Source organism: Echeneis naucrates, chromosome 22 (genome assembly GCF_900963305.1).
Source record: "Echeneis naucrates chromosome 22, fEcheNa1.1, whole genome shotgun sequence".
NCBI classification, from domain to species: Eukaryota; Metazoa; Chordata; class Actinopteri; order Carangiformes; family Echeneidae; genus Echeneis; species Echeneis naucrates.
In genome coordinates, this window is record NC_042532.1 from 14,621,167 (window position 1) to 14,635,074 (window position 13,908).

The following is a 13,908-nucleotide window of genomic DNA, read 5'->3' on the forward strand; positions in this document are numbered from 1 at the left end:
TGGAGGCCCAACTAATTTATTAGTTTGTGGTTAAGTAGGAAATGCGCTCATTGCCCAATGAAAAGAAAAATGTGGGTATTGAAGCTGCATACCCTGACAAAACTGTGCTGAATCAGGAAAATTAAGATCAAGCACAAACTCAAACAGGCAGATATTCTTACCTGCAGGGCAGCAAACATCATCATTTCCTCCTCCGTGCACTCAATTTCCTCCAACAGGATAGCCCATTTGGCCTGTTCATAGAGCTGGTTCACTCGGATAGCATCATACTGTGGACATATAAACAACCAGTAAATAATCATACACTATGTATCACACCAATACAGCTGAGAGATAATAGCTAATACTTGCAGGGGAAACAGAATATGTTACAAGATGTTCTTAACAAAAGGACCAAAGTGGCTAAGGTAAAGTTATTGTATTGTTTTGTCTGTGGGTCATACCTTCGGGTTGAGATCGAAGAAACTGTGGTACTTAAACCTCAGCAGCAGCACCTCATTCTCCTTGACATCCTGCTCCATCAGAGATCTGGATGAGTCCAACCACCTGCACATAACACGAATTTGGCCATTTAGACTGTCTCACTAAAGAAGAGAAAAAAAAATGCTGCTCTTGCAAAATTTTGCGAAGATCACAGTCCACCATAGTATTTCAGACTACAAGCAGTTTAACCAAACCACCAAACCACAAATCTCACCCCTGGTTGATTTTGGCTTTATCCAGCAGGGATTGGGGCTTGTAGAGTTTTACCAAGATGTCTGGTGACGAGATTGGCTGGCTGACAGCGAGGATGCTGGGATTGCCTTCGGACAAGGGGCTGTCCCCAAACCAGGCAGAGGTGGGAGACAGCGGGCTGCCGTCTCTGGAGTCATAAGTGGGGGTCATTGTCTTACTGTACAAGCCTGGACTGGAATAGATGCTCCCTAAAAGCACAAAGTCATCAATTAATATTATTTAACTCCAAACACAAAGTTTACACAATATATTCATAAAAAAAATAATGACTTCCTTTCAAGGGAAACAGGGTGAACACTTTTAAAAAAAAAAAAAAGCACACACACTTGCAGCCTAGCCAGGCCAGCCAGCGGTCAACAACACCATGTGACTACCAGCCCACACTTTGCAAATCAGTGGCTTCAACAATATCCTCCTGCTGATGGCGGGATTGATGTGGATCAGCATGCAGATGATGCACAACATGATCAGGGTCACCCACTTACTCACAGTCAAAAAACCTGCAGGAATGCACTGCACACAGCAAACTATTGCACAACTTGCCAGAGAGGAGAGGGGGAGTGCAGAGATGTGGGAGAAGGATGCATGGATTATTTAATAAACATTTAAAGTTGGAGGAAACGATTGAAAACATAACTGTAGATTCAAATATGTGTAACTATTTTAAAACTTGATTTGTTTTTCCATTATTTTTTCTGGATACAAAGTCAAAGTGCAGGTCACCAAAGTGAAGCTGTTTGCATTTCCTGTTGGCTGGAGCATATTTGGCCCTACAACCCTCCATTCCCTCTCTCCTTTGTAGGGCCTAGGTCAAGAAGCAACACTGGCTAAACCACTAGATCCCTTCTGAAATCAGGAAGCGGGCTTGGTTTGTGCGTATGCATGTGTGTGTTGTGTTTGCAAACTGAGGTCATGAGAAAAGGGTGAAGGGTATGGCCACCCGCGTCTTGTGGGGGAGGGTTTCATTCAGCGATTCAAAGTTTGTTCCTAATGCTGAGTTCATCAGGTCAGGGAGAGTACTCCCATCTCCCATAGGTTTTCTTCAGGAATCTCAAATATCCACAGAGACCATGTATAGGTTAAAAGCTCTCCGTCCATTGGAAACACAACAAGGCCTCCTCCATCCTGTTTACAGACTCTCCCATACAGGCAAAAAGGCACAAAGAATGTTAACATGACTTGACTCCCTAATGCTCTCACACTGGGGATTTGTAGAAGGCTTAGATGGAAGGAGCTGGACCACCATGGGCTGTTAAGATTAGAGGTAAACCATTAATGAACGTGTCCCTGATGAACTAGATTTTTCCACAAAGTTTCTTGGCTGTGGTGTGTATGTGGGATACTGGCACACTAAGAATTATCACCGTTTCGATTTCTGAATGCCTAAAATATACAGCAGAAACATCTAATGGTGATTTATTTATGACCATCTGACAAACTACTTGGCACTTTAAGTGATCGGCTATTCTGCCAAGCAGTCAAAAGAGTAGCCACAGTGAGCAGGCCTGAGTAGAAGTGAGAAGTGAGCTTTGAGCCAATTTCTAATGAGAGGCAAAGCCTTTAAATCATGTGACAAGTCAAATCAGCTGACTTCCTCTAGAGGAGCAGTCAGGTGGCTCTGCTGCTAGTCCCAATGGTTACAGATGTCATGTGACCACAACACTCCAGCTGTTGAGGGTGGAGGGTTGGGAGGAAGAGAGAGGCAGGGGTGGGAAAGCAGTGCTGAAGAGTAAAGAACAGAGAAAGGGGAAAGCTTACCTTTGACAGGTCCGATGTATATTACCTCAGAGGCTAGGATGAAAACAGAAAGAGTAAGAGAAAGAAAAGACAGGACAGCAGTGGAGGGAAGACGAGGGATAGCAAACAACATCAAGGCGAAAGACACTGAAAAGCCTACGAGGACAGGAGGAAACAGACGAGAAAAGACAAAAATAGAGAAATACAAGAATGAGGAGATCCGTGGTGTTTCCACGGGAACTGCCAACTGTTAACCTCGGAGTGGATGACTCAGTTCACCCTTTGCAGAGGGAGATCACCCTGGCAAGACAAGTGAGGTTCTTTCGTTTCCATCTACCCATTCATAACCATCCAACAGAGCACGACTGATCGAAAACCCAGGCAAGGCGTTGGTCAGTGTGGCCCTGCCCAGCATGTAGAAACTACAGCACGGACATAAGGAGCTGGCTTTTTGAGGGATGTCATTCTCCATACTGTCAGGACGGATAATTAGACAGAGCACTCATGTCACGATGTGTGCCCTGTGGGACCCAAACAACTTGTATCATGGGCAACACCATGGCCCCCACTCTGAGTCACAACAGCTGAGCATTAGTAACATGGTTTTTTGGCCATATTGTGGGGCCATGAGTGTGCAGACAGAGTAGGCATAGAGACTCCTACATTTATAGATGGAGACTGAGGTTTTGGAAAAGATTTGCCAGTTTTTAAGTGGAAACAATTGGTCGCATAGAAAATATGAACTTGATGTTCACCATCCAGCCATATCGTATGACTCTGAAGTCAGCATCACCTCTCTGGGCGGGATATATCCTCTAGAGTGCACGTATCTATTCTCAGCTCCATCTAAGCTGGCAGAGAGATGGTGAAGAAAAGTACAAAGGCCTCTGCTTAAAATTTAGGTACTTGGGAGATCATTGAGCAGAAGACAAATTCTGACAGTAGTTTCTTTAATTAGTAAAGTTAAAACCATGGTGAGCCAGAGGGATTCCTCTCTTTGTCACCAAGTGGTTTGGATTTTACATGAGCGCCTGGATGCACAAGGGACATTTGTGATTGTGATTACATCGCTGATTCTCTGCAAAGCCTTGTGATTCCTATCAGGAGAAGTGGGCTGAGAGACCAGCCCTTCCCCACGAGGGACGACATAACGCCTTACAACTTGGCCATGAAATGCACTGACTGTAGCATGTGATCTGTTAGGGAGGAGGACAGGAAGTCTCTGTCTACATTTGTGTGTGTGTGTGCCCGCTCTCAGAGATGAGACACGCAGGATCAGCCGTGACAGAAAACAGATTCTGCACATTCCTGGTGAAATTCTTTTTTCTGTACAACCTATTCATGTGACCACAGCCACCCGGCAGGAACTAAATGCGTCTACGCAAGAAGCATCAATACTATCAATAGCACACACCCTTGAAATGATTCAAATTTGGGTTTGCATTATGTGATGCGTTCATAAAAAACAGAACCGTAATTGCTCATTCTCTACATCCATACTTTTATACATGGGCATATACAGCAGAATCTGCATATTAGCATATTTGAATACTGATGTCTCACATAGTTATATGTGAGACATCAGTATTCAAAGTTATATAATAACTGTCAAGCCTTCTTTCTACTCACGAGTGCTTATATGTATTATGAGCTGAGTCTAGAGAGAAAGCAAACTCGAGGCCAGAGCAGAAGAGACTCATACTGCAGAAAGAGGCCCAATCACCCTGTCTCATAGTTTTAGCTGTTTTGCTTAATGCTAACTCTGTGACAGCAGCATACCCTGTTTTGTTCTGCTCCTCCCTGCTCACATTGGTGGAAGAAAAAAGGGGGGCCAGTATAGCTGCAGCGTAGCCTGGTTTGGGTTTAAAATGGCAGTGTGACCAACTATGTGTGGAATCTGAACCATTCTTTGTCCTCCCTGCCAAGGAACTGGGAGCTAGCTCTGTAGATCCCAGGCTTCAAACTCACGCATTCATATTTGGTCATTAGAAACGATGCAGCAATCTGGAGTCATTTTAGTGGTTTCTGACCATGAGTGCAATCAGACCAAAAAAAAGAATGGAGGATGCTTCATACTAGCCGGTGGAACCTGTTATACAACCTGTTGCCTGATGGAAACAAGACAATTTCTTTTCAAAGTGACAAAAAAAAAAACAAACAAAAAAAAAAACTAAAGCATGATAACTTCACGAATCTGCATTGAATCCATTAAATTTCGACAAACTCATTAAATAGGTTAAATATACAAAGTGCAGAACTTGCACAATTTAACTTCCTAAATTAGCTGTAAATGCTATGTTTCATAAACACTCAATACATATGATGCTTTGAAGCCATATATGCTTCTTTTCCACATACAAGTTACTATCCATCAGCTCACCTGATCCAGGGGTTAACAGAGGACCCTCCAGCTCAAGATCATCCTCCTCTGCCTCCTCCAACTTTTTCTTCTTCTTTTTAGGATCACGGGGCTTACGCAGTAGAGAAAGCTCTTCTGGGTGGCGGATATCTGCCCGGGAGGAGAGAGGGATAGATTTAATTTGAAGTACTAAAGTAGCACCAGGACAAGCAATTTCAGCAAGTCATTAAAACATGTAGGAACTTACTTTTTTTTCCTCAGTTATGTACTAAGAATAGCCACACTAGTGTGTAAGATTGAGAGAAAAAAAAAAGGTGATTGCCATTTGAGTGAGAAGGAAAAAGAGAAAGAAAAGGTATGGAGGAGGTGGAAAAGAAGACTAGTGGAAAATTGCAAATCCCCTTTTCTGCGACCTCAACAAATCTTGCTTAAACTGTGGCCAATCCCTAAGCAAGAAAGAAGTGACACAACCTCCATATCCATCTTATCCTCCCAGCTCTGATAATTCCTCTCACATATGACATTTGCATTCAGTAGCTGTTGGTTAGAAGCAAAAAGAAAAACTTGAAGATATCCAGATCATGTAAAAGAAAAAGCAAACATTCTGTGTGAGAGAGAGAGAGAGAGAGAGAGAGAGAGAGAGAGAGAGAGAGAAAATGGAGGAGCTGTGTGCAAGATCCCAATCACAGACACCGCAACGAACATAATGACTAAAACAGAGCAGCCCCCAGCTTCTCTCCTCTCTTCCTCCCCTTCCCTTCCCTTCCCTTGGGCTTGGAGGCCAGGGAACCATCACTCAGCAGCAGCAATGATGTTTTAAGATGGACGTGGGATGGTTCTGATCTAGTAAGTGAGATTGCCAGAATGTGTCAGGACCAGAATAGCACATCTGGATCTTCTCTTGGTTTTGCTTTTGTCAAGAGCTCCACATAAATTAAGCAGCGAGTTGATATTTGAGTGGATTATTTTATTGTTTTCAGCAGAACTGATTGAAAATGCTGAGAAAATATTCATTTTCTCATATCTGTTGAAATAAGTCCCTCATAATTTTTAAAGACGAGGGATTGGAAAGGTGTTGCCGGAATGATTGAAGAGGCTGCTGAGAGTGAAGAGGAAAGCACGAGTATAAGGGGAGGCAGAGAGTACGTCTTGGCTTGGTGAGAAAGCTTGTTTGGTTTGTGTAACTAAAGCAAAAGCATTCCAGGAGTTTTAAGAACTACCAGATGGAAGCGCACCCTCTCTCTCTCCGCTCCCTCCCTCCTCCCTAATTCTCGCTCTACTACGGTGGTGGAGCACAATCCCTGTGCCCTTATACAGCCATGTGAGTTGCAGGCGTGCTGCCGAGCTTTAGCCCGGCTGAGCTCTGCAAGAGAGCCAACACACACAGTGAAGTGTGTATCACACTGTGGACGTACGTAGGACTGTCTCTGGGTGAGGCATTGCAGCTGCATGGCTGTGTGGCATTTTACTACAAAGTCACTTTCCGTGTTCATCCTTATGACCTCATTGTCATCATTGAAAACTCGTCCATGGGGTAATTATTAGCCATCGATGGAACAAGACCAATTTTATATGTGATAATAAATGTGGAGATTACTTTCTAACAAATGAGCATAACCTCTAAAGATCAAATATATGACTTCTTTTTTAAACTATTACAAAACCTAGTAAAAATCTGTTTCCCGTTTAGGGTTAATTATATGGGGAAGAACTAAATACAAATGTTCCTGTAAAAGCAATATTTTAGACCTCTTTACTGAATTGCCATGTCTGCGTGCGTGGGAAATGGGTGGGTGCGGAGATAAATTGATAGACATGCTTTTTTCATCACTTCTATGAACTGAAAGGAGGTGAGGCAAATATACTGCTCAGGGTAAATGCCATCAAAAATATAATGATACAGAAGCAGGCTGAGAAGATAATGTAAAACAAAACACTAAACTAGTTATGTTTCAGACAGGCAAGTGTCACAGTCCATTTCTGCTGACATACTGAGTTGGTGGGAAAGAGTGCTCCTACATTTACTACATACTTGTGGATAATGTCTAGATGAAGGGTGAGTGATGCTTATGAGTGCTTACAAAAGCTTGGTTGAGTTCCATTAGCAGAAATGACACCTTAGACAATAAGACCCCAATTTTCCATCCTGCAGACTTGTGGCAGTAACCCTGCCTGGAGCCAGAGGGGTTGACTGAAAGCCAGATGGGCTTGCAAGACCTACTCCATGGAACACATGATTCACTGCAGTGAGTAAGGCCAGCCGCAGAAGAATCACAAACAGTGTCATAGTCTAATTTTACAGTGCAAGTTTACAGTACAAACAGATGGAGACCCTACATGGACAAAAAAAAATTTGAGAGGAGCGATCACCTTCTTATTTCTCCCACTTTCCAATTAGTGTTATAAAGAGGTAGCCTTTGGACTGACCGACAGCTAGCTCTGGCTCATAAGATCTTGTCTTATTATACTATTTAGTTCCTCAAGAGTTGAGTTACTCTAATGTCCAATCTGCTCTCAGTCCAGCAATAAAAACTGTTAAAAAAAAATAAATAAATAAATAAATAAATAAAAAAGCACATGGGGTAGCAAAGAAATTATAAAAATGAGGCACAAGAGTCAATGTTGGTGTGAATGTCTCTTGACATGTAAATGAATTCATTGTGTCTCGAATGCTCGATGTTTCTTTTAGATTGGTAAGTAACAGCAGTTAATGTAAATACTGACTATGTTACCTGAGTGGATATTTAATCTAAACACCAACTGATAATGACTCAGGAAGAATATTAGAAGTTTTCATATTTCAGAGGGGAGGCTAAAAAGATGCCAAAAGCCCACTCAAGGCATAATGATGTCCTTTTAATTTAGAGTTGGACCTGAGGCCACACTGCACTTCCCCTGTGTTGTGACAACACAGGCCAGTCAAGCAGGCCACAGGTCGATCGGCCATAAATCTGCTGGACCAAAACGATGAAGCAAGAGTCTCCCTCAAATTCCGAAAGGTCTCTGGTGGACAAATTGCCCTGTCCAGATATTTCACTGAATTTTTCCCTCTCATTCTTTCCTGTCAACGTCCTGCTTCAGACTCAGCCTCCTGTGCTCTCTGTGTCCTATTAAGTTTGACATCCATCCTCTTAGTCACTTTTTTTTTTTGCTTCGTCATTTCCATGTTAAAGATAAATGCTGACAAAAGTTTTATTATTGTTTCTGCCTCTTGTATTTTCCAAGCAAAACTATTCAGTCTTAGTTTTCCCACATATGGTAGAACGGGAGTGCTTACTTAGCGGATGACACCCCCCTCCAAAAAAAAAAAAGAAAACGTGCACGCGCACACACACGGAGCAGCCTGATACTTGTTACCCTGACATGGTGGTTTGCTGAGAGCAGCAGCCTCATTATGTATCGCTCCAGACTCCCTGGTCCAAGTCATGTGTTAGTCAGTTGTGAAGACTACATTTCGTGTGGTGGTTCACAGGATAAGTAAACCAGCCGCATGTTAGAGGGAGGAGGTGCACGAGTGCGTCGGAAATCAGTCCAGGTTGTCTAGACGGAACAAGCTCATGTCTCAGTAAGACTCTTTTCTGGTTAAATTACTCTTTACAGAAGCCACAAGAACCTATCAGGAGTTTTTCCCCACTCTGATTTTAGAAATGTCTCCCCTACTGCAAGAAATACCGGATTGTCAGGTATTGAGAAACCTAATAGTTTCACCCGCAAATAAAAAGTCAAAATTCCCTGAAAACCAATCCTTTGTTAGCTGCTTTAAAACAGTAGTTCTACCGGGAACTGCTGTTATAGACCATCAAAGATTATCTGATTTCTGTTCTTTAAAAAAAAAAAAATAAATAAATAAATCTGTTTGTTTCTTTTTTAATCAAAGTACGCTGAAAATGTGTTGGCTTATAGCTTCCATCATTTTTCTGACATGTATTAAACATTAGTAGAGCAACAGTAGATTAATAGTTGTTTGATGTAAACCTAGATTATTTCTAACTGGCACCACAACACAACAAACTCCATATCTTAGATTATTTTTATACCTCAATTAAGAGAAAAACGTGGTTTCAGAGAATTCTGTGAATTGTTGACTCAGTTCAAAAATGTTATCTTGCAACTAAAAGTGGAAAATCCCTAATGCCTTGACTTTGCTTTCAAGTAAGCAGCGCAGAACAGGATGTAAGAGCTGCCAAATGGAATCAGAGGTCAAAAGAGGAGTGAAACTGAGTAATTTTTATCTATTACAGTACATTGACCCTTTGCTGAGTCTTCTTCTTTCCAAGCCAGCCCAGAAGGACTGTGTCAAGACACAGCTGCTGTGGACATGGGAGAAGTACAGCGGTGATAATTGGTTTCATACTTTTAACTTGGGAGTGTTATGTCAATTTTCTACGCTTTGCCCTTGAACAGCCCACTTACAGTCAGAATCTGAGAAATCTGATAAATGTAAAGAAGATAAAATGGGAAAGTTAGTGTTACAAAACTAAACTGTGTGTTGCTATTTCAAAAATAACAATGTGCAGCATAATATTGCCCTGAGATTTTAGAGTACAGTAAGAAAAACTAAACTATGGAGTGGGTGGGTACAAAAACAGCCAAACACTACACTGAGTCTTTTAGGAACAGGAAATGGCTTTTGTGTGACCAACTGACAAGATGTACCACAGTGAAAAAAAGAATAAACAAAATAAACTAGCTTGCTATCATGAACTTAAGCCAATGCTGAGCTGCTTATCTTTGAAAAAAATCTCCAATTTCTTTCCAGTATCTCTGGCCCTCTTTTCTACTGTCCGAAGGCCAGTTGGCATGGGTTCTTCCTGTCCCCTCTGATTTTCTGTGCTGTGCAGTTCACAGGGAGTCAGAAGAAAATGTGCACAGGAAAACTCAAAGCTGTCTAGATACCAAAAATATGAAGCACTTCCAGGTCAGCCCAACTGTAAGTCAGCAGTTAGCTTTCATACCCTCAGTTATAGTTTAGAGTTCCCCATTATCTATTACCTTAGGTTCGACTTTTAAAAGCAGGACACAGCAAATCAGTGGAACACATCATGCTAAATGGTCCTTTAGAGCCACCGTACAACAGCTTGCAACATCTTGGTGTGAATATGTCAGCCAAAAGGAATTTGTTCTGAATTTATGTGAAATAGAAACTGAGTTGAAACGACGAATTAGAGAAGCAGTGGGCATATTCTGAGCCAGGCCTGGCTGAGAGAAAGGCCCGTTTCTCCTTTTCCTCTGCTTTAATGTACAATTGCTTCTCCCAACACTTATTTCTACATGTACACTCAATGAAAGGTGCTATTTGTTCTAGTTCCTTCATTAGGTAACCTGGGTTTTACCAAAACATGAAATATTCTATATCTGCCGAATTGAAAGCAAGGTCAGGAGATGCTATTGATCCTCTATGTGAAGTCCAGGGGTCAAACAGGTGTGCTGTGACCCTGCCAGACAGAAAGATTAAAAAGGAATGGGTAGCATCTCCAAAGCTGCAAAAGTGCTCTACAGGCATCAACTATCAGTAAAGGGAAGTGATGACTTGGTAAAAGTGACAGTTAGCAGGTCAGGGGACCGGAGTCCAGTGTGTGACCCATGACACATCTGACAGGACATTGCATTGCCAATGATGGAAGATATCTATATGTGTCTATGTCCCTTGGGCATTACTTGCAGCATGGGTGACAGTTAACTTTGGAATTGTTAGTAGCAGGAGAATTGGTAGGTAAACGAGCCAGCGGGCAAGTTATTTATGCGTCCATGCACTTTGGTGTGTGTCTGTGTTACATGCCTGAGGCAGAATGATAATCTCTGTTTACTAAACATTACTGTGAGACTGATGGAGCCCACGCTCCAAGGACACTCCAGGGCTAACAGTGGACTACCTGGTCAGGAGACGTGACTTTGGTTTGCAGTGCTCAGTGTGTTTAATAAACATAACAAATAGGATAAAAACAAAGTGAAAGAATGGATATGATTAGCTCAGTTTGATGTAGTACATTTCCAGAAACTTTGTCAAAAACAGTAATTAGAATTTTTTGGTTAAGCATGGTGGCTTACTTCAGCACGACTGAACTCTAAACAAAAAGTTTTATTTCAGTGACTCATTTCCAACCAGTCCAAACTCATGTCACATTTACTTTATGACCGTTTTCCACATCACTGTTAAAAATATGAACGAGGCTTTGCTGTCATGTAAATGAATGTTTTGCTCCACTTACTGAAAGTTTTGCAGATGTCGGACACGGCCTTGAAGACCCGGTCTGAGAAGTTGACCTTGACTTTCATGTGCTTCATGTTGGGCAGCTGGAGTCGCAGAAGCTTGTGCTGCGGTGTGAAGAGCAGCCTGGCATCAGCTTGGATGCCATACTTGTCCAATGTCCAGTGGGTTTTCAACAGCCATGTCTTCTTCTTCTCCCACCACAATGCATGGTCTGACCAGTCCTTCTTTACATCTATGAAGGAGAAAGAAAGTAGAGTTTTCTCAGTGCTGCAGAAATATAACTTAAAACAATGCAAGACATTGCATTGCTAGCAGCCTCATTACTACATTGAATGAGTATTCTATGTCCATTTGTATCACTTCAGTTGACAAAGGGAAAGTGTGACTACAGCTCTAAGAGTATTCATCTCACTATCTGACCTAAGCTCACTGCATTTGTCCATTCAGGACAGGGGGTCACATTTAGGGTGAAGGGGGAGGCTAGAAATGGTTTGCACAGAGGTGATGAAGTCAAAGTGAGGAGGAGGAGACCACTGAGTGAGTGAAAGATCGGGCTGTTTGTATGACACTGTGGGGATATCAGGTTCATACCTCCCTCTTTGTTCCAAAGTCTCTCTGTGATCCCTGTAAAGCAGACAGAAGCCACCCAAAACCCTGCATAGCTCCCAGGCTTTTACTCTGCAGGGGCTCAGCACAATGGGGACAGACCTGTGGTCTTATGGTGTGCATGTCAGACTTCACGGGGGAAGGTGAAAACAACACAGATCGAAGGAAACTCAAAGCAGCTGTTTTCCAGGTCACATTGTTCTACTTTCTATACCCAGAGCATTGTCGTGGGTTGAAGCCGTGCATCCGAGCAATAAGCTACTTCAAAGTTTATGGCAAAAGGAACGTGCAGACGCGCATTACTTTATCCCAATAATGATAAACATTCACAAAATAGCCAAAGTATGTTTAGTTGTAGTAAGTCAACATGAAAGGCAGGCCAGCTGGCTCAAGAACAGACGTCTTGGCTGTTTACATGCACCCCATGCTGTGCATATGTTGCCTGATGTTCAAGTGTAAGATATGATCACATTTTCAGTATGATAGCTGACCTAGAGTGAACAGCCCTTCAGGTTTACATTTCCAGATGTCCCCCTTGAACGGTGATGTCATTACTCTAGCATTTGTCCAGGAAGGCACTTCCCAGAGCAGTGTCTCATTTCCTCCACCCACGTAAGCCTTCATTGCTTCTCCAGCCTATCCGCCGTCTCTCTGTCTCTCCCTCTCCTCTCACTGAGTCAGTGTCCAGAGCCAGACGTAGGTTTGCTCAGTCATTCTGTAATCCAAGCATTCGATCTGAGTCGTCTCAGCTCTTTACACTTCAGTGTCATTGTTTCAACATATTTATTCTGGTTAAGGAGAAAATGCTGAAATGTATTTCCATGGAAACTGATGTTAAATATCCAAAAAAATGACTAGTGTGTAGAATTAAAATAGACAGATCACTAAATAGAATACTGCTTAAATGTGCCAACCTACACGGTACATTTCACACATTTTTTGTGCCTCCCAACCAGAGGTATTGACCTGGGCAGGTTTTTATTTCATTTCGGTCCACTCCAGGGCTGATACGACATAATGGCATCAACACATTTTATGTCCTTAAAACTCAAATGAGGACAATGGTGCTTAATGGAGGCCATAATGGAAGGCAATTACTTTATGATTAAGAGTGAGCAAACAACAATTAGTTGTTTGGGGTTTAGATTAAACCAACACTGATTGACGCTCATTACCACAGATGGTAAACAATGTTTAAAAATGATTTTAAATGTCACCGTGTGGTGGTCTCCTCCAACTGTCACTCTAACTGCTGGATGCTTTAGTAGCCTGAACATGAAGTGCCCTTGTGTTCCCATGTGCTGCTATTGTTTTGTATTGACTTTAACTTTACATAGGGTTAGGGCATTCATCTGGATTGTTGACATTCTCCTGCTGATCCCACTCCAAGGTTGAACGAATGCAGACAATTTGGTTAAACAACAGATTGGTTGCTTTGAACCAGGAAACAAGAGTGCTGTAAAAGAGACTAGGATGAAACAGAGATTGCACCGATGATTAAAATGGAAGGGAACGTGTGAGAAGGATGGCCACCAGCATCTCAATGCAGATGCCACTGTGAAGGGCCCAGGACTGTTGAATTAAACTGGGGAGGGGTTGTTTGTTAAGCTGTTGGGTTTTATACTGTTTACTCTAACAGGCAAACACTTGGTAGTTGAGTGAAAACATTCCAAGCTTTCTAACTGAGACCCCTTGTGAGTTTATCAGCAGGAGTCTGCCTGTCATCGCTTTATTCTCATGCCTCAGCTGTGCAGAACACAACTCCATTGCACCATCAAAGAAACTACTCCTTAAAGTCCACGGCAGCTATTAAAGGCTGAAATAATGAGAGGGAGCAAGGAGAGGAAAATTGAAAATAGACGTGAATGTATTTTCATAACTCTGCTCACAGTTTTTCCTTTTACAAACTTGTAATTTCTGGTGTCTGGGAGCAATGCTAAAAAGCTAGCATTAACACTTGGCACTCACATCTTCACCACAGACCACGTTCTATATCCGCGTCTTCATATTCAGCCTGTATGGCCACCATACAGTCTGTGGCAAGGCAGGAATATATGTCTTGGCTGGTCTCAGTTACCCTCCACACACTCTCAATGGCCCCTGCTCCACTGTTTTCTTGTCACCACCCACAACCAAAGCCTTACTGGACATAGTTTTTCCTTATGCTTGCTTGTGCTATTACACAGTGGTTCAATGTGTTGTGATTGGATGAAGGCAGCTCGTGCAGGCAACCATTGGGTTTTTTCAGCACCAAGGTGGT

General features: G+C 42.3%; 1 protein-coding gene across 4 annotated transcripts in view; it reads right to left on the reverse strand.

Moving 5' to 3' along the window:
* Window positions 1-13,908, reverse strand: part of fermt2 (FERM domain containing kindlin 2) — a 36,079-nt gene that overhangs the window by 11,232 nt on the left and 10,939 nt on the right. For 2 of the 4 annotated variants that reach the window (XM_029494075.1, XM_029494074.1), the window contains exons 3-8: window positions 11,041-11,274; window positions 4,853-4,981; window positions 2,494-2,526; window positions 698-923; window positions 444-546; window positions 162-269 (exon numbers count right to left, since the gene is read on the reverse strand). In XM_029494075.1, coding sequence (XP_029349935.1) covers window positions 162-269; window positions 444-546; window positions 698-923; window positions 2,494-2,526; window positions 4,853-4,981; window positions 11,041-11,274 — 833 coding nt within the window. The remainder of the gene's footprint in view (window positions 1-161; window positions 270-443; window positions 547-697; window positions 924-2,493; window positions 2,527-4,852; window positions 4,982-11,040; window positions 11,275-13,908) is intronic. The other 2 variants (XM_029494077.1, XM_029494076.1) reach the window with 1 other exon arrangement.